The sequence below is a fragment of the Triturus cristatus genome, chromosome 1_2 (genome assembly GCF_964204655.1).
Source record: "Triturus cristatus chromosome 1_2, aTriCri1.1, whole genome shotgun sequence".
NCBI classification, from domain to species: Eukaryota; Metazoa; Chordata; class Amphibia; order Caudata; family Salamandridae; genus Triturus; species Triturus cristatus.
The window spans coordinates 452464274-452489122 of NC_140580.1; the positions used below are offsets into that span (position 1 = coordinate 452464274).

Below are 24849 nucleotides of genomic sequence, written 5' to 3' on the forward strand. Positions count from 1 at the left end.
TCTGAATGTCTGGTGGTTAGTTCACTATTCATTTTAAACCTGACTTTCGCAATGCAGTTATCTGAAACACAGACTTCCCAAATTCAAAGTAGTTTTAATGGGACATTTTCTCACAAATATATATATTCTCCGAAAAAAAGCTAGATAACTGCCTTAAGCCCGCTCTAAGAGAATCTGTCCAATCACTCTGTAATAAATACACACTCCTCACTTACAAACAGGGCCAATCTCTAGACCTCTAATTCATTTCTAACATGCTTGACTTCTCTCTCTCTTTCCCTTCTGACCACAACAGTATACATCCATCCATCAACATCTCCTCTCCCTGTCCTTTCTTCATCTCCTCTCCTATTTCAAGAGGTCATCACTTGCTTCTCTCAACCATATCCACAGAAATCACACACTTTTGCAACATGTCACATCCTGCGACATCACACCATGCCTTCAACTTAGACTACCCTTTACGCTCATTCTTACCTTCTGACCCACGTCTACAACAAAGGATCACACTGGCTCACTTAAAGCAAGAATGATGGCACTTTGAGGCAAACAGAGTAAACAAAAGCACCTCAATAATAATAACCTTTACATTAACCTCCTCGCTGCTTATGACGGAGTGGTTCCGTCATGCGCGTCGGTCGCGCTGTGCGCATGACGGAACCACTCCGTCATGGCCCCGCCCGCTCAATGGAACCTTCAGCTCAACCGAAGGTACTGGAGTGCTTTACCTGAGCATCAGTTATATAACTAAGGTCACATTATGATTATCCCAGAAACTCAGCATGTTGAGCTGACGGTCAACCTCAAACCTGGTTCCCCAGGTTCCAAAGTCTGCAGCTCTGGCTGTAATGCCACATCCTTGCCCAACAGGAAGCTTCAAGCACATTACCACTTCCTTTAAACAATGCAAAACCCAAATCTTTTCATAATCGTATCACTGCTCTTCAGCCACACCCTGAAAGACTGGCAGGCACAATCACCAACTTAATACTCCTCTCACATTCCTATTGCAGGCTCCTGAATCACTGCCAAGGATGTTGTCGCCACAAAGGCTGCCACTATGAGAGACAAACTATTAACCCTAGTTAGCATTTCATCTACTTCTTTAGTCATCTCTAGCCACCCACCACATCACTGAATAGAACTTTCTAACTTCTCTACCACCTCATCGATAGAACTCATTCCTATACTAAAAGCATCAAGTCCATCCTTTAGCTCGCAAATTACATTTAACCCCTCTCTTCTATCTTTAACCTGCCCACTTTGTTTCAAATCTGCATTAGTACTTCCACTTTTATAAGTACACCTACTTTCAACCATTCCCTTCAAACATTGCATCGTATCCCTGCCTCGGATCATCCTCAAAACACTAGAATATCAAGATTTAAACCATATTATTATACATCTCTCGTCTAACAGCCTACTTATCCATTTTGATCAGACATGTATGCCCTCCAATCACCAGTAACAGAACTCACTCTGCTACCTAACTATATTTCCTCAGCTCTCTACAACCATATCCCACCTTTACTTGTATAACTTGAGTTTTCTAGAGCATTTGATACAGTGGATCACCCCTGTTACATTCCTCTCTCCAGAAGCTTGTTGTCAAGACCCGCTAATACTAGTATATATTGTGGGCGGGAGGTTCGAGGCAAACGGTGCCTTTCTGATAGAGTCTGCTCCTGCCAATTTGTAAGGATCTAAGGGTGCTATCCCCAGGGGAAAGAAAGGAAGAAACAAGGAAAAGTGAGAGAGGCACTTTTCTTCCTGCTACGAGTCAGACGAAATGTGAAATGTAGGATTGACTCGTTCCTTCACTGTGTTATATCTGCTGCTCCATAACCTGGGAGTATAGTACAATTATCACTATAGCACACAGGTTTAATTGTGGACAAAAGTTTACTTACCAGCATGTGCTAGAATAATTCTGTGATGAATCCCAAGGAGAACCAGAACTCCTGGAATTTGAGTAACCCTGGAGACCACTTTTAGTGTAGGATATGGACAAACCTGTGCACATCAGGCCCACAACTACTGCTACCAAAATCAGGTGGGAGAAGCTGAGATCATAGGAAAACCAAGAAAGGATGAAAATGAGAAAAGCGAGGTAAATGAGTGAGTGGTGGAAGCTAGCTAGCGCTGTGAAAGTATTAAGCATCTTTATATCAACATTGCTCGTTGTAAACCAGAATTACAATGTTTCTTAAATGACAAGTGATCCAGAACTACTTACTGACAAAGACACACAAATTTCTTCTCAAATGCAGCCATCCTGCCCTCTAAGCCCCACCAAGCTACAACTTTCACTCAACTTCCTAATAATCCTATCTCTAACATGGATCTCATCTTACCTCTTTGATTGCTCTTTTTCTGTGTTTTGGGATGGTATTCTATCTATACCAATCTCTCTACTAGTTGTGATTTCCCAAAGCTCTGTCTGGAGGCCATCATCTTCTCTTTCTACACCACCTCCCATGGTGAAATCATCACCCTCTTGGCTTCTCTTACTGTGTCTATGCTGGTGACATGCAAATCTTTTCTTTCCCAACTTAAATTCCCTTTCTGCGATTTCACGGTAATAAAGTGGAACCATGATAGAAGAAAAATCCCACACCAAATTCAGAAAATGTGGTACATTTGGATAAATTATTTGACATCAAAATGACAAAAAATCCAACTAGTAAAACTGGTGATATGGATTTTTAAACTTTAGAGTGTAAAATAGTGCCTAAGAGAACAAAGCACAAACTGCGGACATCTAGTCGCGTGAGACCAGGGCAAAGTTGAAAGTTATGGCCGCCCACAATGGTGTCTGCTTACCTTTGGACTAAGGAACATTTTAGAAGAAAAATGCCTGAGAAGGTAAAGTTCAGCCGTACAAGGCAGCTGGCGGTGTCTGAGTAAGAGGTGTAGTCGACTGGGAGCTACTGGACGAAGGCGCAGTGAAGATTTCTATGATTGGAATTAGATTATTTTTTGGAACTTGAAAATCTCCAGCAGGACAAAGCTGGAGGCTGTATCAGATGAGGGCTCCAGAAGGCAAGATACCCTTCATAGAGCAGCCACTGAACAGGATTTTCTGAACGTAGCGGGAGTTACAGTGAAGCCAACCCCATCGGTAATGCGCATTTTGCTGATAGGCGAGCAGGTAGGTCCCAGTCTCCTCTCGGTTCCCAGTGCTCTTTTTGGCAGGAAATGTTTTAAGTATCAAGTTTTGGATTTGTGCTATCTTGGCACCTTTAGCACTACTTCGGGACTAGGGGGGCACCATTTAGAGGGTCAGGACTGACTCAGATGCATCCAGATGGGGGTTCAAGAATGTTAGAGCCTTTTATTTCCATGAGGTTTAGATCTGGAGGCCAGCCAACTAGCCTTTGGAGTCACTCTGGGAGTATTGGGTTCAAGCAGAAGCGCAAATTTCAAGCAGCAGGGAAATCCTCTGAGAGCACAGAGCAGACTTAAGGCAGCAAAGTGGTCCCAATGGAGCAGCAGCGCAGTCTTCAGAAATATACAGCAGGCCACAGGTGGCAGGGCAGTCCTTGGAGAGTCCTGCCGCGGATGTATAAGTGAAATTAAGAGCAGATCTGAGACTCCTATTTTTATATCTGGTGCCCACTTTGAAGTGGAAAAAATTCTGGATCCCCTCCACTCCCACAGAACTGTCTGAAATTTCCTGTCTCCCTGTCTTGGTCCCAGTCTGTCCAATGTCCCAATAGGCTAGTGTGAAGTTCTTTGAGTGTGAGCTGAGGTAGTGTCTTTGAATTGCAAGCAGGGCTGCGCACACCTACATTTTCCATCCTGCCTTGAATGGCCCATCCCGACAAACTCTACTCATGCTGTTATGTGGCTGTCTGGGAGGAATACACGAAGGCCAGTTGCCAACTACACCCAGTCATGTGATCCAGGAAACAGGCTGCATGCACCAAATTGCTATGACAAGAAAATGCTAACTTTCTAAAAGTGAGGGAACAGGGGCGACGTCTCACCCCAAACCAAACGCACAGCAAAATTATGCCTGTTATGGCAGTCAAATGTTTCTTTCATATTCATCCGTGTAATCTCATTAATCAAAACTTTTTAGTAACCATTTTCGATTGTATCAACATTGTATACATCCACACGTGGAATAGAATGCCAATTTTCAATTTTCTAGTGTAAATGGTGGGCCATCCGAACCTCATCCAGAAACACGAATGACGCAAATTCATCCAAACCAGCATTTTATTTATGTAAAAACCCAATGCATTTCGGGCCGAAATTGCCCTTCATCAGGGGTCACTGTAATAACAAACAAAACAGTACACATAATCAATTAAAATCATGATTAGACATAGCGTTAATTTTTGTACATGCAAAGGTGAACATTTCTCTTATATATACCGACATTGCAAGGTGTTGTACGTATCTATCCAGAATAAAAACCACTCGAGAGATAAATCTATGGATCAAAACCAATAAACCTTAAATGCGACGTGAACTATTCCCACTAAATAATGAACATGATTCCCCATGAACCAAAACGGTAAATAAACTGTGATTTAGGCCCTGCCTTCCTCGTATGGCTCATGCTTCTTTACCGCAATTGACTAATACTTCTGTCTCCATTTTCTTGACATACTTAGGTCACCTTACACTTATCGTCAACCTCACGTAACCTTCCTTTCCCTCCGCATGCAGCCCAACTTGCGTTGTATCTCACCTCGTACTAACCCTATCACTTACGTACTTCACTGCACTATAACGTGTCACTCTCTTCTAATTTAGTTACCCCATGTTTACAAATTTACTCAACATTGTGCTGCAGCGTGAGTCGACAATAATACAAGACTCCATACCTGTCATAAAAGTTAAAAGCGGACCGCTTCATCTCTCGTCCGTCGGAACGTGCGCTACACTCAAGGCTGTAATCCACGAGCAATCATTCCCTCCCTTTTTCGACCTCTATTTAACCGCGTGCTCCTATCTATCATTACGCCCAATTGGTTCACTGTTTACACGTTACCCGCCCTCAAGGTTACATTGTAACACGGCGAAAAATACTACGTTTCCCACAATGCCGCTACATGGTTGACAATTAATACAAACATTAACACATGCAATTTTTTAATAGTTCATGAGAACATCATTCAAACATTTGTTTGCTGAACTCAATTGTTTACTAAACTAAAATGTTATTAAGTGCGAATGAAGGTTTCTTCAACTTGTTCCAAATAAATACCATGCCAGCTTATGTGATGAACCACGATGTCTCGCCTCGTGTGGATTCAAACAAAGTTAATGACTTTTGAATTATTCTTCTGTCTTATTCTTCGGTGCTATCCCAGCGTTGGGCAGTCTATTCAACAAGAAATTGTGGGGATGAGGGATGCACTCATTACTTCTCACTTCTTGTCAATTATTTTCAAAGAGTGCGTGCTGATTGGATAGGTGCCCCGCCCGAATGGCACCTGGGAACATTGAGTGCCATTTTCAGAATTGTGACTTAAAATCTGACTTTACCATTCAAAAGGGCTTCAAATTACAATTCCTTAGATACTAAACATGACATTTCCACCGACTCCCTAACAAAAGTTGGCACTTATCAAATGTAATAAGGTAACCCAATGTTATCCTATGGGAGAGGTAGGCCTCACAGTAGTGAAGTTTTCCACTACCAGGATATGTAAAATTTAAAGTACATGTCCAACTTTTTAATTATAATGCACCCTATCATATGGGCTGTTTAGGGTCTAACTAAGGGTAATACATATGTAAAAAAAAGGTGAGATTTAGGCCTGGAAAGGGTTTTTATGCCAGGTCGAATTGGCAGTTTAAAACTGCATACAAGCTGCAATGACAGGCCTGGGACATGTTTTAGAGGCTATGTAAGTGTGTGGCACAATAAGTGCTGCAGGCCCACTAGTAGCATTTCATTTACCAGCCCTTGATATATGGTGTGCCACTTTACTAGGGACATATAAGTAAATTAAAATAGCCAATCAGGTGTAAGTAGGGTTGCCACCTTTCCAGAAGAAAAATACGGACCATTTGTTGTAGTTTTTAGAGCGTTCAAAGGCCTGGACATGACACTAAATCGGACTGTAACTAAACTCTAATGTATTTATTGCTAACATTACTTTCCTTTCAGTGTTTACTTTAATTATCATTTAATCCAAACAATAGTACAAGAACTCATACAACAAATTACACTTAATAAACAAATAACATATTAATAATCATCACAAAGATTAGAGTAGGAAAAAGGAAACAGAAGGCAAACGTGACCCTTGTATATATAATTATCCAAAATACAAATTTATTACAATAAATACATTTTTTTTTAAAAAGAGAGACAGTGGAGCTCTATACAATGCGTTGGTAGAATTAATGAATGTTTACAGACCAAAAGCAGTGGCAGACAAAAATAAGTCACAGCAACAGGGAACAACATAAAAACAAATAATGTGTCCTCAATTAATTCACAGACCACAAATACGTCAACGGCGTTTCAACCGCTTTGTCAGTATACGGTCATCATCAGGACAGAGACAAATTGACAGAGCATCCAAATTCTAATTCAAGCAAGCACTCCAGCGTCGTTTCACAGAACATTTAATGAGAAACGTCCAAAATAAGAGATATATATGGACAACAATAGAAATAAATGGTGTCTTGACATGGTGTAATTATTCCATGTGGAGAAGATTCCTAAGACGTGCTACATCTATGGCACAACAATTCACAAATTAATTAGTCCAATCGGTACTTAAATTGCCGATCGATCAACGCTGCCCGTTAGGTGCAAGCACTGCCTCCTTGCTCAACCGAATCCTGATTCTATTGGTGTCCATATATATCTCTTATTTTGGACATTTCACATTAATTGTTCTGTGAAACGACGCTGGAGTGCTTGCTCGAATTAGAATTTGGATGCTCTGTCAATTTGTGTCTGTCCTGATGATGACTGTATACTGACAAAGCGGTTGAAACGCCGTCGACGTATTTGTGGCCCTTGAATTAATTGAGGACACATTATTTGTTTTTATGTTGTTCCCTGTTGCTGTGACGTATTTTTGTCTGCCACTGCTTTTGGTCTGTAAACATTCATTAATTCTACCAACGTATTGTATAGAGCTCCACTGTCTCTCTTTTTAAAAATGTTTTATTTATTATAATAAATTTGTATTTTTGATAGTTATATATACAAGGGTCACGTTTGCCTTCTGTTTCCTTTTTCTTACTCTAATCTTTGTGATGATTATTAATATGTTATTTGTTTATTAATTGTAATTTGTTGTATTAGTTCTTGAACTATTGTTTGGATTAAATAGTGATTGCCCCTGGTTCAGGAGCTTTTGGGCCGCCCCTGTGGTTGGTAATACTTTAATTATTAGCCAGGTATCGTTAACGCAGCTCTATAACACATTTAAAAGTGGTTACTATTCATATTTGCTGTTTGAAGTATGCACAGATAAGGGTTAAAAACACCGGCTTTAGGTGATTTTGCTTGTTTTTGTACCGGCAGGGACATTAAAATAACGGTGGTGCTGGTAGTAATCCGGCCAGGTGGCAACTCTAGATGTAAGCTAATTTACCATGTTTTAGGGAGTGAGCACAAGCACTTTAGCACTGATTAGTAGTGGTAAAGTTTACAGAGTCCTAAGGCCAACAAAAATGATTTCAGCAAAATAGGAAGGGAGAAGGCAAAAAGTGTGAGGGAAGACCACCCTAAGGCTGAAAGGTCTAACACTTAACTCATCAAAACTGGAGGTCTTATAATTCCCCACTTCACCAACACCCATTTCTCCACCCAGTCTAATTTACTTAATTCCTACCATTTTGACCGTCTACTCCGTTGCTAAAAATCTCTAATGGGCTCATTTATCACTGTTGTTTTGTCTGCTGCATGCTATCAGGTTTTCAGCATCTGGAAAATATAGAGATCTGTCGTATTCCACACTGCCAAAGTATTAACCAATTTGCACGTGCTAAGTAAATTACATTACTGCAACAACCTACTTGTGGGGCTCCCTCAACACTGCTTTTTCATTTGAACTTCAGACAAAACCGTTGCACTCCACAAAATACTCGCACTTATATTCAAAGTAGTTCACATAACTTCCCTTGACTACTCTACTGACATCCGAGCAAAAGATTGTCTATCTTCCAACCTGATTCTCCTGGATACATTTAAACCTTCCTGTGCATCTTCTTAGATCAGATCTCTTGACTTCCTCCATCCCCTCAGCATGCTACTCATAGCTACCCAGAGTTAGTTGTTAGTCACATAGATATTAGGTTGTTCACCTTATTCTTGTTTAGAAGCATGATATTTAAACATGTTTTTCTTAGATGTATGTGCAAGCAGTGTTATTCATAAATAATGATAAATAAATTACACCAAAACCTCATTAGATGCCTGAATTACAAACAAAGTGAGTCAGTATTTTGCAACGTACAAAAGGGCTTTTCCTACTTGCTTATTAGGAGTCTGGTACGTCTCCCCTGAGGTGGGATTGCCTTATGAAACCTTTACGGCTCACAGGAGGCATTCTGCCCACATCTGAACAGCCACAGTTAAAGTTCAGGTTGTAGACCTTTTTTAACAAAAAAAATTTTTGTGACAAAAAATCCTTTGGGTATCTGTGGTGTGAGGGTTCTTTTGCATATGGAAATATAATTGTATTTACCGAGAGGTAAAATGCACTTCCATGACCATTCTAAACGCTTCGTTTACATCAGGGTGAGTGCCCTTAAAATGGAAAGAGACTGACATCTAACTTTATTGAAAAAGCCCAACCTCCAACCAATGGATACACGCCCCGCAGACAGATCCCGCTTTCAAGGCAGACAGGCATGGGCTAGGAAATGAGGGCTTGTTGTCCGCACAATATAATAGAAGACGATCGCCGGCGGTGATTGGACCCACCAAACAGACGGTCAACCTGTGGTATGAGGCACATGCCAAACTGGGCTGGAAAGGAAAGATAACCCAATTAACCCCCTTATGGGAAACACAACGTTTGGGCGGCCTAAAACAGTGCAAAGGATTCGACAGATGGGATGCCATTGGCATATCCGCGGTGGGGGACCTATGGCACGACGGGGAGGTGATACCCTTTGAGCGCCTTCGGACGCAGTATGACTTAGTACCATCAGAGCTTTTCCGATACCTGCAAATCAAACATGTATTGCAGGCGGTATTGCCGGCCGGCACTGAAGTTCCGGAGGCCACCCCCCTGGAGGATAGGCTGCTGACGGACTACATGCCGAAGCGGGCGACCTCCTTAACCTACCGTAAACTAATAAACAATTTACCCGACCCGCATGTAGCACTCAGGGAAAGGTGGTCCCGGGATCTGGGAGACTTTGACGAATTCGAATGGCGGGAGGCGTTGGCATCACCGCGGGAGGTGGGAATACCCTCCACACTTAGATTAGTACAACTTAAAACCCTACACAGAATCTACTACACGAGGCAAACTCTTCACACAATAGGGTCGGCGCTGCACCCATACTGCTTGAGGCGTTGTGGGGAGGTGTGGGAGTGCGCTAAGATCAGGGACTATTGGGTAAAAGTAATGAGGACCATATCGCAGGCGGTGGAGGTGTCATTGACGCCGGAACCCAGGAGATGCTTGCTGAATGTTTGGGAACCAAACGACCTCATGCGCCTATTGCAGAAATGGGCCACGCTGGGGATACTAGTAGCAAAGCGCAACATCGCACAGAAATGGGGCGCGATAGAGTCACCAACGCTGGCTGCATGGTGTGGAGTTCTAGACACTGCTATGATGGCCGAGAGGGCAGTTTTCGTTCATCGAGGATGTCCGAAGAAATGGAACAGAGTATGGGGGGCATGGAATAAATTCAGGGGATTTATCTGTGAGCCTCCTGGAATGCGGGCAGAGGGGGATTCAGAAGACGGGAGTGATGGAGAGGCTGGGATTTGAGGGTTGGGAAGTTGTTCACAGTTGTGATGCCTGTAAAATCCCCGTGCGGTTGCCTGAAAAAACAAAGATGTCTGGATATATTGTCTTCATGTACTGTTTGCTAAGCTTGTGCCAAACTTCACATACAATAAAAAGTTTATTAAAAAAAAGAAAAAGCCCAACCTCGATCTTTTGGTAGAAACCAGCTTTAAGCCAATTTCCCTCCTCTTGGCCATTGTCAAGATTGTCAAGATTGGTGAGAAATGTATTGACCACTGAATTACTAGATTGTTTGAATTCCATCACTTGCTAGATAGTACCCAAATGGGGCGAAGGCCTGGTCTAGAGACAGCGTTGGCACTAGATCCCACTATCAGTGAGCTCAGATGGAAACTTAATGAAAGCATCCCCACCTATCTCATTCTGCTGTATCTGTCAACTGTATTTAATATGGTTGATCCCTCCACCTTGACCCAGTGATTTGAGTGATATGTGTGACTGTCAGCTAGTGGGTTGTATCGTTTGTATCTGACAGTAGTCACCTTTTACACCTCACCCAGTATTTCTCATAGTCAATTCTTGTTGAGTGTGGCTTTCATCAAGATTCCCTGTTGTGTAGTTCATATAAATCTTTACAAGATCTGTGCGTTTAGACAACATAATCTCTGGGATAGGTGTCCAGATTGATTCCAGACTCCTCCACCAGATAAGTTCGCCTGTATACCAGCAATGTTAACAGTGCCACTATGAACCCCTCTTACCAAGGAGCAAATAGTTTCTGGCAACTATCGAACATGACAACCCTGTTCCCTCAGAGATCATGGAAATAATACAGTATGTTTCACTCGTGCTTACTTTGTCCCAGACGGATACACAGAATAAACAAAGGGGACGTTTTTCAATAAGCATTTATTATTCCATCATCATTCAAGTGTAAAATATGTGTGCTGCAACAGCCATAGGTCAGAAAAAGATATATACAGTTATGAGCACCCACAGAGTAAATAGATGATAGAAATCTACCATTGTGCTCAAACAATGAATATATGCAGGCATATAAATACATGGCAGCAATACTGCGTACTCCTATGATGCTAACCCTAACTAGATGTACCTAAGTGTACCTAGCATAAATGTAGGTGTATCGCCAAGAATCCCCATAGGATAAAGCCAACCCCATTACCTGAAGTGATAGAATGAAGGATCCCGTCTTTGTCTTGAGATGGACACCCCCGAGGGATGTCAGACCACTGCGTACTGGAGGATCTGCTTGCAAGGACCTCAGCGTTTCGTGTCAGCATGGAAGTCTTTCACCTCTGCTGGCCCCAGCAAAGATTTGGTGCTTAGTACCCAAACGGTGCCCTCAAGGGCTCTACCTTGCTGTGTCATGTCGACACGATGAAAATAGTAATGAACCTTATACACAGTTATTATGCAGAAGATGGTAATCCTGCTGTGATTCTGAGAATCTTCATGTATAATAAATGAGGCTAGTTTTCGGAGAAAACCACACGACATTTATGTAGTACCTAACTTGGGAAAAGGTCAGCACCAAAACTGTTATGTAGTACAATGGCAGGGTAAATGTAGGTGGAAGGTTAGGAGACTACCCAGGACTATATCGGGGTACATTGTGAATCAGAACATCCCCTTATCCCCAGTTCTGTCTCTCTCCCCTTGCCAGAGCCATCAATGTCTTTGTATTTAAAGTAGTTCCTTATTCTCATGACACCAAAGTTATTCAGAGAATTCACACATCTGCATAGAAATATGGGATTATGTTATGATATGTGTATCTACCATCTATCATTGGACACATTTTAACTTTTTCAAGCTTAATGGTTCAAAAACAGAAGTGTTAATTCTTGAACAGTAATCTCCATGGTCTCGGGATCTTTGTCCCTCAGATATGGGGGATCCTCTGTCATTATCCCAGAAGATAAAGAGCATGGGCTTTTGGATAGTAAGGACATCTACTTAACCCTGCAGATAAACTCTGTAGTATCTTCTTAATGTTATCAGATTAAGATCTTGAAAAGTATCCTCTCTTTCATTCCCTTTCATCTTAAAACCTGTTTAGTGAATACATTATTTCCAAACTTGAATAAGCTAATGTTTGCTCTTTGGGCCTCTCTGTCTTTTCTATGTTGGCTGCAAAGGGTTCTAAATATGGCAGTCTGCCTGATCTTCAGAATTAGGACAATTCATCGAGGTGTGTCAAGCCCGTTAAAGCATATACTGGCTGGCAATACCCACCTGGAGTCAATGTAAACCATCTGCTTGGCACACAAAGCCTTTTAGGAGACAGGGCCAACCTCTATTCAGAATCGGTTGCAGAGATGCTATTTTAACTGCCCAGTATGCTCAGCATCACTATCCTATTGACTGCGTCACATTTTAAAAAGTCTTGTCGAGAAGGTTGGACCTTCTCTGTGGCATGCCCTCTCTCTGGATGCCCTACCACTGTGCCTGCATCAAAGTGAATATGATGTAGCATTCTGGAAAGCTTCGAAGACTCATCTTTTTTATAGAGCTGCCTTGACAAACTGTTTCAGTTCTAGTGCTATGAAACTTTGCGGCATAGGCATACTCTCTATAAACACCTATTCATTCATTCATTCATTTATTCAGAGAGACAGCCAGGTAAATTACTCCATTGGTTGGGTAACGCCAATGCAACTGGAAGGGATGTGTTTCACTTTGATCTTGAAGATGCTGGAAGCCACGGCCATTAATTGGGTCTATGAAACAAGTAGAAAGAAATTTAGACAGGTGTCCGTGTCCCCTTTTTGAAACTATTTGGAAACTCGGCGCTTCTGGGACAATATCTGCACTATCTCTCAAGAAACAGGATACTGGGTGCTTAGAAAAGCTGGCAGAGATTGTGCGGGTATTAAATCATGATTTCCTCAGGAAATTTAAGCAAGTCGCTAGTGGCTTAACATATAAACACTGCTTCCATTACTCACATATTGGTGCTGGAATTTGGGAAGACTAGAAGAAGAAGACTGTTGTTGGGAAATTCCTGCCTGCCTGGGAAAGGAGTAAGGCTTATTACTGTTTTCCATTGATCCTCTGATTTAAAAGAAAACTCTCAGGACAAGGAAAGCTGATCTTTTGCTTACCCCAGAAGGAGACAGGGGATCCAGGACTTAATCACAAGTGCCTACTGCGAAGGGATAACGTTTTCTGTAACTCGGAAGAGGGAAGAGAGTTCAATAAAGAAATTCTGCTGCATTGTCCGGGAAAAAGTAGCAAGACCAGTTGGAACAGGAATCTGGCTGTGGGTCTGACCCATGGACTGGTTCTCAAGTAGCAATTGCTGAAAGTTTGGGAAATTAAGCATCAAAATGGAAGATATTGAACTCAGAAAAAGTCCAGCCCTGGAAGATCAGAAAAACCGGCTAACCTTACACAATAAAATATATGCTACTATAGTGACTTCCATTTTTTATTTTGTCCCCTCCTTATTTTTGAGCATGAAGTTCGAGGCTACGGCAGGGCCAAAACAAGAAGGTATCTGACAGTGTGGAGCCCTGTTTGACTGCATCTTCCTTCCAGGAAGCGGGGCTGGATATCATCTCAAGGCATTGCTCATCTTGACGGCAAACTTGCAGTTCTCGCAGTCCACACTTGGATTCTTTGTAGTGCTGTGGTCAGCAAGGGGCCTTGCATCTTGAGCACATTGTGTCATTCTTCTACAAAGAGCATTACTTTTTTTCTACAGTCAAGTGGCGGGTTCATTTCTTCCAAAGAACTAGATCAATCCATCATGAATGTTGGAGACCCAGTAAGTTGCTACATTATGTGTTTTAGACCAGAACTGCACTTATCAGTGCTGGGCTGCAAGTCCTTGCAACATATGCCTCTAATGTGTTCCTCTTGCTGATGCATTTACCTGTACTTTTCAGTACACCCCTTCCAGTCTTTTACAGATTTATTGTGGCTACCTCTTACTGTTACAAATTATTTTGAATTCCCATGATTATACATTAGTGAGTAGGAATGAATGCACGAAGGGTGCTTCTACTTTCTGAGATGAAACTAAATTTATTTGAAATAAAACTTTTTTTTTTGCTCAGATTTAAACATTTAATTAACAGTTTACAGAAAAAAATAGTTCTTTAAATTACTAGACGGTGAACATTTAATTTGTTTTTCTTTTCAGCCACCGGAAATAGTTTATGTTCCAACAGATAAACACATGGTGGAGGAGTTAGAAAAGAGGTATGTTTTATAGAAAAGGCACATTGTGTCCCTCCTCTTAAATTTTTTTTTTAAAGAAATACTTGATATTCTACCCTCTCGTAGGACTGGCCGAGTGAAGAAAAAGAAAACTAGGTGTTGGTCAACATATATTGATTCATGTGTGCATTGTGTACCTTTAGACAGGTTTTGTACTACTGGGGCAATTTGGTATTACATAAGGAGTGTCAAATGTTTAGTTTTCTCCAGTATTGTTCTGGGCATGGTCTCCTCTGAAATTCCTACACATTTACCTCAAAAAGTATTAAAAAGATCGATTTATTTAGAGACACAATCGTATCTCTAAACAGATTGATGTATTTAAGTCTGGACTTTCTGTACAGATTGCCTGCCCCACCATGTCTGAAGCAGGAGAAGAAGGCCAGGCAGCGAATCAACCTTCTATAAAAGTGACACAGGACGCAGGGCTTACCTTTCTAAAGCTCTTCATTGTCATTGTATTCTATGGTGGTATCAACTGTAGGCCAGTGATGCTGTCAGCATTACATTTTCGGACATCATAGTCTGCATGCCTGCCTGAGGCCGGACCTCCCTCATTCTCCGGCATAGACCCCACCCTTTCCCATTGGTCACACAGTAGGAGTGGATGCAAGCATGTGCGATTTGGTGTTTTGTCCTCGGTAATGGTAAGTGTAATAATGCTAATCTTGTGTTATGTAGATTGTGCCGTGGCCCCTCGATCATGCTGACCTCCCCCACTGTAACACCCCAGGCCCTGGATCCAGGGCTCTGGCACCTTTAGCAGTGGAGCTGCTGTACTTGTTCCCCCCCCAAAAAAATGTATCCAAAAGACGAGTAGGGTGCTTGTTCCCTTGCAAAGTTGATCCAAATATCTGAGTCTAGCACAAAGGTTGAAATATGTGTTCATGATAAAGAAATGAATCTGCTGTGTGGTGTTAGAACTGACCCTATCTTCATGCCTTTAACATTAATGTCAAAAACATGGTTTGATTTACGAACATTGAATGTTAAAAGCATCAAAGTAATGGATGTTAGGTATTTAGTTCCTCTCTTACTCCACATTTTACCGAACCGTGCATTCCCGAAGAGTGTTAGCTGTTTGATCATGTTATGTTTCTGTATTTTTTTTATGCATCTTATTACTCTTGTTTAGTGCATACTTTGAATTGTGCCAGGTATTTATGAGGGGCTTTGATTGAGAGCTCTGGTGCTGAGGCTGAAGGCAAACCAAGTGCCTGTCAGTGGCTTGGCCCCTCTGAAGAGCACACAGAACAATAGTCAGGTAATCCAGTTGCCCTTAGAAATCCTGTATACATGTGTGTGAAGGGGCACAATCAGTGCTGCAGGTCCAGTAGCAGCATTGGACTTACAGGCCCTGGGTATATTTTATACTGCTTTACTAGTAAATCAAATTTGCCAATCAGGTATACGCCAATGTCACCATGTTTAGGCGAGAAGCACATTCATGTTAGCACTGATTAGCAGTGGTAAGTGCTCAGAGTCCGAAGGCCAACAAAAAGAATCAGCAAAAACAGGAGGTAAAAGGCAAAAAGTGTGGGAAAAGACCACCCTAAGGATGACAGGTCTCACAAGGGGGTACACAGATGTCGAAATATTTACAAGGCAAACAACAAAGGAAATATAATGCTAAATGTGTGAGTGAGTGCAGTATATGTTTGGGGTGGTGAAGTGAGGGAGATGCGAGGAAGTGCATTTGGGGAGAGTGAAAAGAGGGTGTTGAAGAGCAAAGAGAGGAGGTTGAAGATGTGCAGAGAAAAAGGCCATATAACTGAAGGCCAATACTGCTTCCACAGGCCTCAATAACATTTAAATCACAGTCTCATAATTTCAGAATTGAAACATTTCTAATGATAATTATTTATAACAAATCATTGCTGTTACTCATTTATCTTAAACAGCTAACAACTCCTGACAAAGCCAATGGTACTGACAGGTTTTAGGTGTATATTGGTTGTTGGGTGATTTACCTGGATGCAGTAACATCTCAGAGAGAAGCCAAAATACCAGCAGGAGGGCATGCTATGGGAATCACAGAAATGTATTTTACATGTTCTTTTTTAGATAGCCCCCACTTTTTTAAAATCTCATTTAAGAGCTGTCTGCACATATTTTTATATGACTGATTGCAGCCAGCAGCTTTGGGTGCTTACCAAAGCCTGGCTAGAGCATTTTCTTCCAAAGGTAATGCCGCATGCAGTGCAAGATACTGGATGAGCACACACTTTAAAGGGCCTGAAGGTGTTGAGCTGTACAATTTGCACATTCCACTAACTGCTGAGCATATTAATGCAGTAGGATATGGGGCAGTTTTTAAGGTGTTTAATATTTCAAGACTATACGTTCCCACTGCTTTTATAAACTTTTGCTTTCTCACTAAATACATTTGCTTTAAAATGACAATTTTTTCAGTTTTTTGTCACGAGATGAGGCCCTACCCTGGACCCCACGATTGTCCATCAGGATTGCTTGCTTCCCTCACTACATATAAATCATACCCAAATTTAAGCCTACCACTTTCAAATGTCACCAACCGCCACTGGCTGCTATATGAAGTCAGTATAAGGCTCGTATTTGGGGACAAAATGCATGTTTGGTGATAATAATACAAAGCTGATTTTGTGTGACAAATACAGTTATTCTCCATAGTACTTTTTTTTTGCAGGGCAAACTTAACATATTTTTAGAATAAAGTTGGTTAATTTCTCAAATATTTCAACGTGATAATTGAGTGACAATTTATGCTGCTCTGTGAACACTTTATTCCTTTTTGCCACTGTGCCTTCTCTTGATGCTCTAGCAATTACATTAAGGACCAGATGGAGGTATTTCATAAGTGTTCTGATACATTTTAAGGACCTTATTATCACTAAATATATTTATCACTGTTTTCCCGAGACCTGAGCATATAAGCTCATTATTTGAACTGTTTGTAAAACACACGGTTCTGCAGCCACTTTTGGGGAAAGTTGTGTTATAACAAGCACTGTTGCCCTCATTTATGTTCAAAACAATTTCAGAGAGGGAAAGAAAGGAGTTGGGTGTAATTTTAAAACTCCATATTGATGGAATTGTGAAGTGTGCAACTGTCATTATTGTGTCATTGAGACACTACCAGGAGCAATTCCGCATGTGCTCGTATTTGAAAATTGATTAGGTGATCTATGCAGGAAGAGAAGGGTGACATGGGGTGTGTGCATGTTACAGTGAACCTTATACTGCTGGTGCGTGCGCTCATGTTAATATTGTGTCTGAGACATGATACATCACACTTCAAGCAGCTTTATTCCCAAACATACCAAAGAAAATTGGTGGTTCCTCACCTTGTGGATGTACTATCTGTCCTTTCCGTCAGGGTTTAGAAATTGAATAATTTATAGTTTTTGTCTTGTGGGCTGATTGAGGGTCACTTAAGGGTCTGAAAATTCAAATATCTATATTTATTTATGGCCTAATGAAAAGTAAGGTGGTTTTATAAATTCCTTATCTGGATGTCGAGGGAGTTTCAAAGTGTGATGGTTTAGAATCTGTCGGTATACTGTCCGAGTCAGAGTTTTGTGAAACGTGGCACTTTCAGCTGTAGGAGCACTTTGGATCAAAGGCTTCATCTAGGGCGGTGAGTCTGAAATGTTTGTTGGAGGAATGTTTCTCCTGTTTCACACAGCGATAAACATGCTATGCACAGTGCTTTGAGCACAATCCGGCAAGATACCAGAGGCCGGTCCAAAGTCAAGAGAGCTGAGGCAATGTTATTCCAGGATTTCCAGTACAGGGCTGGCCTTGCTGCTCAGTTTTACACTCATTGTAATTTGTCCATAGTAGAGAATAAGACAGACTCTGTCCCTTTGTAGGGGTGGAAGCTGCCCTGTGTGGACCCAAAAGAGTCTTGTAGTTTTCTTTAAATTCCAGCATATGAGTATCTACTAAATTAGCCACGAAGCATCTGTTAGTAGTTATTAGTTAGCAGTGCTGTGTGCATCCTAACTTGGCTTCAGTAGAAGTGGTTTGATGAATGAGCTTTAGAGTTTGGCATTGTACTGGTAGTGAGGCACTGTTTATCATTCGTGCAGCCTGTGAAATAGGCCTAATGTAAAGGATTTCCTTAAAAACTGCTGGAATGCAAGGATCAGCTGTGATTCAGATTTTTGGCTATGTGATATACTTTCAAGATTATATCTTGTATGAGAAGAAAGTCTTTAAGGTGCTTCATTTGGGTTTTCTAGCTTGTGCATCTGGTCCAGAATTTGTGTTGTTTCCTGGTTTCCTTGAGCTAATCAGGTTATGTAGTTCTTTGACTCTTCCCACAAAACGAGAGGACAAAGCATCGCAGAGCATTTAGGAGGCAGGTGTTTAATGTAAGCACACCTTAGAGTTTTTAAATTCTTAGATAATTCAAAAAATCATCTCCTTTCTAGGGCATGATGCAAAGAAGAAGCGAGAGAAGTATCATTTCTTTTTTTATCTTTTCTGGTGTTTGCTTAATAGATGTGTAGTTGTCAGACGTATCAGTTTCCGCTCTTCAGATCTAGTCTTTTTCTACAACTTCATTAGAGTGGTCTGTTGGTAGCATGGAGTAATGCAAGCTTTCTGATGAAATGCGTGTGAATGGAGTGTGGATGGGGCATATTACCAAGGGCCGGCGACACAATTTTCGCCGCTTTAGCGTCCGTTTTTCGGGCGCAAAGCGGCGATAATTATATCGCATTATTTACAAGGACATGCTAGCGTGTGTTTCCTTGACTTAGCTCCTGTTTTTCACACGCCTCGCATCGCAAATGAGATGCAAAGTAGGCGTGGCTGTGAAAACAACATGGGAAAATATCGCAAAGGCATCTTTGCGATATTAACAACAAGACGTAGCAATAATTTAAATCGCACTAACTCTGCCTTAACTCAGGAATTTAACGTCTGTTAAATTCCTGACTAAGGCATACCTAACCGTTCGCCGTTTTCCATGGAACATTGCAAGAAAACCAGCGATGTTCCATGATAAACCCCGCTATCGCTGGAATATTTATCGCCATAGCGCAAAGCGTTGATAATACAGTGCTAGCTTGGCAATATATTCCAGCGATAGCCGGCGATAATTAAAAGTGCACTAAGCGCACTCAGCGATAATTATCGCTGTGGCTTGATAATATGCCCTGATGTGTTTTTATGGGAGGATCATGTTGAATTTTTGACAACCATTCATTGAATTTTGAAATCACTGTTGCCAGGCATCTGAAGGCCCAGGGTGTGAATATTGAGATCAGGATAGTTTCCAGAGAGTGCAGTCCCCTTTCAGATTTTTCTCAGCACATTCTAATATTTTTGAAGAGAATTGCTTTCTGGAGTTGCAATGCTTTGGTACTAGAATGTTGAAATAAATGGTAAGATGGTCACTAGGTCAGGAGAAGAGGTTTGAAAGTAGTTATACTGAAGATTCCATCAGGGCATATCTTGCAGTGTGTTGGGCAAGGATGAGCTGTGCCAGTGAAAGGTCGATGCAGTTGTTCAAGGTATGTATTTTCAGTTACCTAAAGAATTGTGGCTAAAACTGAGAATGATGCAGAATCACAGAAATATGTTGTGAAAGACGTACTTTGGCGTCTGAGATGAGTAATTAATATGAAGAACATTTGGGTCATATGGGGAATGGGTGGTGTTCGACTAGAAGAGACTTGTAGTCTGATGCTGACAAATGTCGGTCCAATGTGTTTAAGGACATTTTATATACAATTGTGGCTCTTTCCCCTCTTTATTCTGACTGTTTTCATGATAATCTCACATCACCGTGGTGTTGCTTTATTCTGCATCATCAAGTAGTCAAGTTTTGGCTAAGAATAACCAGGGTGAGGGTCACTATTGCACGTTCAACATATTGCATGACAATAATATTGCACGCTATATATCAACTAACCACTACATTGCGGGGGTAGGTATATAATTCCTATTCTTAGCTCTACTTAAACTTCCCTTACATGGGGCAGGTGGGGTGTTTCTGAGCCTGTTGTAAAGATAACTCGAGTAAACATCTCGCTTTGTGATTTGGCCTAGATGCATTTGGGACAAAAACCTCATCTTTCTCTTTCTTTGTTGCAACAGTAACTAAGCAACATGATGATTATTATTTATTGCTTATGAAAAATATTGCTTTACATTTTTTGCATATATGTCCTCACAAAGCATAAACTGAATATAAAATGAACAGGGGAAATTTGATTTTTATGGACTTTTAAAATGTACAGCAGTTATATGACCACTTTTAGTTTACCTTTTCTTTTCACGGCTTATGCAGGGTCGAAAGGACATTAAAAAATAAATTAATGGAATGGCGTGCCAAACATCCAACTCGCTGGAATCGACAGTGCATTGCTATATTTCGAAAAATCCTTCCCAAACTGGAATTCAGTTCTGGAAGTAGTGCCAGTATGGAAGAATATGAATTTAAATGTCTAAAAAAAGATTATAAGGTTTGTATTTGGTTAACTTATTACGATGCCTGTAGTATCTAGATAGCAAACTACACCTGCATGATATTCTTTTTACAGTGTGCCACCTTTTTGAATCCTTTATACTGATACAGTATGAGGCAGTGTGTTGACCACAGTGGCCTATGTTTATAACCTACACTTACCCTTCAGCAACTGAAGATACTGAGAGTAACCAGAATTACCTGGCGAGCGATAGGATCCATGGAAAAGCCATGCAGGCAGACAGCATGTATGCTGTTAATTCAATCACAGTAAGCACCAATGTTGATTACATATTAAATGCTGTAAGGTGTGTTAACTTTGTCAAGTTGCCACTTATATGAAAGAGAGAGTCAAAGATGAGCGTTCCCTAAAAAACCACAGGAAAAGTGCTACCAAAGCAAACAAGAGAACAAACTACGGGGCATATTATCAAGGACGGCGTTAAAAATTATCGCTGGTTTAGCGGCAGTAAAGCGGCGATAATGGGCTTGATAATATGCCCTTGAGAATTCCAATAGAAGTCCATGTTCTGGTGTGAACATGGGCTTCTATGGGAATTCTCCAGGGCATATTATCAAGCCCATTATCGCCGCTTTAGCGGCAGTTTTCTGCCGCTAAACCGGCGATAATTTTAATGCAGTCCTTGATAATATGCCCCTACATTTCTCTCGAAGCCTCTTGAGATGCCAATATTAACGTCACTGCCACTTGTGGTGGACTGGGTGAGAAGTAAAACCTTCCCAGCTACATGTTGGAGGTGGAGTTCCCTTGCCAGGTCCAAAGTGAGTGGACACAAGAGACATTCGCTGCTTCAACTTGCCACAAACTCCTCTGAGGTATATCTGTGAGCAGGTTTGAAACTCTACCACCGTCATGCGCTCACTGCTAGCTTCACAGGAGTCCCCGCCCGCTTCCTCTGGGGCCACAGACGTGTGTGTGCACATGCCAAGGGTGCTGCCGACCTCTCTCTGAGGGCAGGTTGTCACGTGTAGGTATTCATGGCACCTTAACCCCCGGGGCCTACTGGCCATCACTACTTACTCCACACCACTCAGCCCTAGTAGCTTCTGACCCTCACTATCTGCCTGTACCATCTCTGGTTGCTGCTAGTTCCTTGTGCTTTTAAGCCTTCACCTTCGTTCTCTCGCCGAATAGCACTTTATTCTTCTTTAGGAATGAAGACAATAAAATATCTAACATTCAGAGCGGAAGTATGGTTCGAAAGCTATTATGCATTATAATTGTGCATAATCTCTTCAAATGGTGAGTGACTCTAGCTTAGATGTTGATAGATAAACGACAGAAGTCAGAAAACCTTCATTTCACTTTAACATGACGCACAAAAATAACAGTATGTTGTGTGTAGTGCATTGTAATATTATTAGCAGCTGCTTTTTTTACTTAAAAGATAAAAAATTCCAACATTTTTACCAAACACACCTTGTCATATTGATTACTGGAAATGGCCCGTGAAATAAGTGTTTTGTGAATGCTAAATAAATATGCCATTGCTTTTTTAATTCTGTTATTCTTTTTTTATTTAAAAAAAAAAAAATCGATTAATAAACTTTTTGCCACAGGATTCTAATGTACGGGAATTAGCCCATGGCCCTAGCTACATAGGGAGGGGCATATTTACAATGGCTTATCACCACCATAACATCACTTTTTTTGACGTTCTGGTGGCGATAACCCCTTCGCCTTATTTACAAGGCGGCGTTAAACCTCTTAACGTGGCTTAATGCCGCCCTTTCATGCAGCACATAGCGTGAAAGGGGCGGGCAATGGGTGTTGCAGTGGGCGTTCTGCCACACCACCCATTGCGTTCTGATGCTGCCCCCTATTTCCAAGGCTGGCGTACATATGGGGCAGCTCCAAAAATAAGACCAGGGAAAACCTGGTCTTAAATTGGCGCAACGAGGAGAAATGATTAATTTCTCCCCGTTTTTGCTGTTTCTGTGTGTGCTGCATACTGCATTCTGTATCTCTGCTTTTTCAGAATGTCGTAGCACGATATTTCCAATTGTGGCATAACAACCCACTCTGCCATTCTGTTGTAAATATGCCCCAGAGAGTCTTGTCCACGCCCCCTTTGGAGCCCCACCTTTCTTATCTTATTCCACTTAAAGCGCCGCCTGCTTCCAACGCTCTAAGGTGGGCCTTGGAAAATCACTATGATGACTTACACGGGAAAAGTTGTTTATTATTTGTTTTCTGGCATCTCCACGTTCTCTCTTTCACAGTATACAATCCTCTAAGAACAAACCAATTCTCAGCACTGCGACGAAAAGCATTTTAAAGAACTGTGCAGATAAAAGAAGATAAATCCCGTCGTGCCCTCCAGCCAAACTTTGTCTCATCTACTTAACAGTTCCTCATATCCGGGATGGCACATCCACAGCACAATTTTATCATATCCTCCTAAAAATATATGTCCTACTTCACCAAAATGTATAATGGCGGTTTGCACCCTCAAGTGTGATTATGCAACATCTGCATTGCTTTATTGGTGGACATTTTAGAACTCAAGTACCTTTAAACCGTCTTCTACTCCTTTTATTCATGAGAGTATAGCACCTGTAAAGGTGTTAATAAATCTTGAGGCACATTTTGCTAAAATAAGCAGACACTTTGGCGGAATGCCCTGAAATTCAACTAACATGCTGTGTAACTCAGATTGTGCCTTAAGCCAGCTCGTGCAGTCACAGAAACAGGAGAGAACAAAGCAAACCAGGCTTCTCAGTCAGTGCAACACTGGAGGAAAGGAATGAAACCAGGAAGATGTTCACTGGAAAGGGAGGCCTAAACCTAACCATATTACAGAGCGGCGGTTGCCGCTGTATAGTTATAGTTAAGTCAGAATTTCTGTGGGAAAAATGTTTTTTTTTATTTTGCTCATCACTTCGGTGCCTTTTGATGAATCTGCTTGAAAGGGCATGGCAAGTTTTGGACCAATCTGTCAAACGGGGGCCAAGAAAAAGTGGGGTGGGGGGGGGGCTAAAGCATTGATTTCATGTTATTCATTCCATATAAAATGGTGCTCTCCGATACAGAAACAGCAGCTGAAAGAGGTCACACAAAATAGGGAAAAAGGCAGCGCTTTACGCAGAAATAGTGCTTTTGATTATTGAATCTTTTAGAAATGTATTTATATTTTTAAATTCTGTTTATTGAAGATATAGTTCAATACACAATGGAGGTAGCAATAATACAATAACATGTTAGTATTGTTCAAAGAGGAAGAGCTCCTTGCATTTCCTACATAGGATCTTCTAGCAACAGAGCACTATACCAACTCAGCACGCGTATATAAGACAATTCTTTTAACTCCATAACTCAAGAACTAGGAGATGAGAGGGAAAGGGAGATAGCAGTGAGGAGGGAGCACCATCAATGACAAGCGACATCAGTCACTTCGGCATCAGATCATCGCTCATGGGGGGCGAGCGGGTACTGCATCCCATCTGCACCCGCAGTCGTAGGTCGATCTGCAAAGGACCCAAAATATCTCTAGGTCCCACCAGAACTGGCATTAGATCCCAGTATGCTGCAAGCTGGCCCTGGCAATACGCTGTATTCCTGAGCCAATCCTCCAGCCGAGGGATGGAGCGGCCCCAGCACGTCGCCACCCGTCATTTACCAAGGAGCAGCAAGATTCCTTTCCTATCGTCCAAGGGGACGTCCCCAGTAGTGAAGTCAAGGGGGAGCGCTCCAACCTAGAGTCTACCATTTCCTCTATCGCATCAAAGACAGCCCCCAATATCGACTTATGTCGGGGCATTCCTATGATGTGCAGAAAATTCGCGCAGGGAGCCAAGCATCTGGCGCAACGCCCATCTTCAAGCAAGCCCGCTTTAAACAACCATTCTGGTGCCCTATACACGTCTGTGAAGAACTTTAAAGTGTATCAGACGCATCCTGTAGTTAGGTTGACAATTCTCTGGTCTGGGCGCATCAGAAAGTCTACTGTTCTTCTGGTATGGATATGCCCAGCTGGACCTCCCACTCATGCAGTGCCTTAGGAGCAAGCACCAGAGCCATACGGTGCAGTTCGGAGTTCAGCCGCGTTATCAATTTAAGTGGGGAAGGATTTTTCAAAAAGCTCTTCAGTGCCTGTAATGTGGCCGGCACTACAGGAAATGAGGCAAAGCTAGCGCGCAGTGTGCCCTAAGCTGATAATAAATTAATCTGTCCAGTACCTTGAGCTCTGCATCTCCCAGGGCCTGCTGCTG

The 24849-nt window shown here is 41.7% G+C and overlaps 1 protein-coding gene across 1 annotated transcript in view; it reads left to right on the forward strand.

Moving 5' to 3' along the window:
* Positions 1-24849, forward strand: part of CC2D2B (coiled-coil and C2 domain containing 2B) — a 1427481-nt gene that overhangs the window by 1396840 nt on the left and 5792 nt on the right. Inside the window, 2 exon segments of the mRNA XM_085622020.1 lie at positions 14083-14141; positions 20440-20614. Coding sequence (XP_085478146.1) covers positions 14083-14141; positions 20440-20614 — 234 coding nt within the window.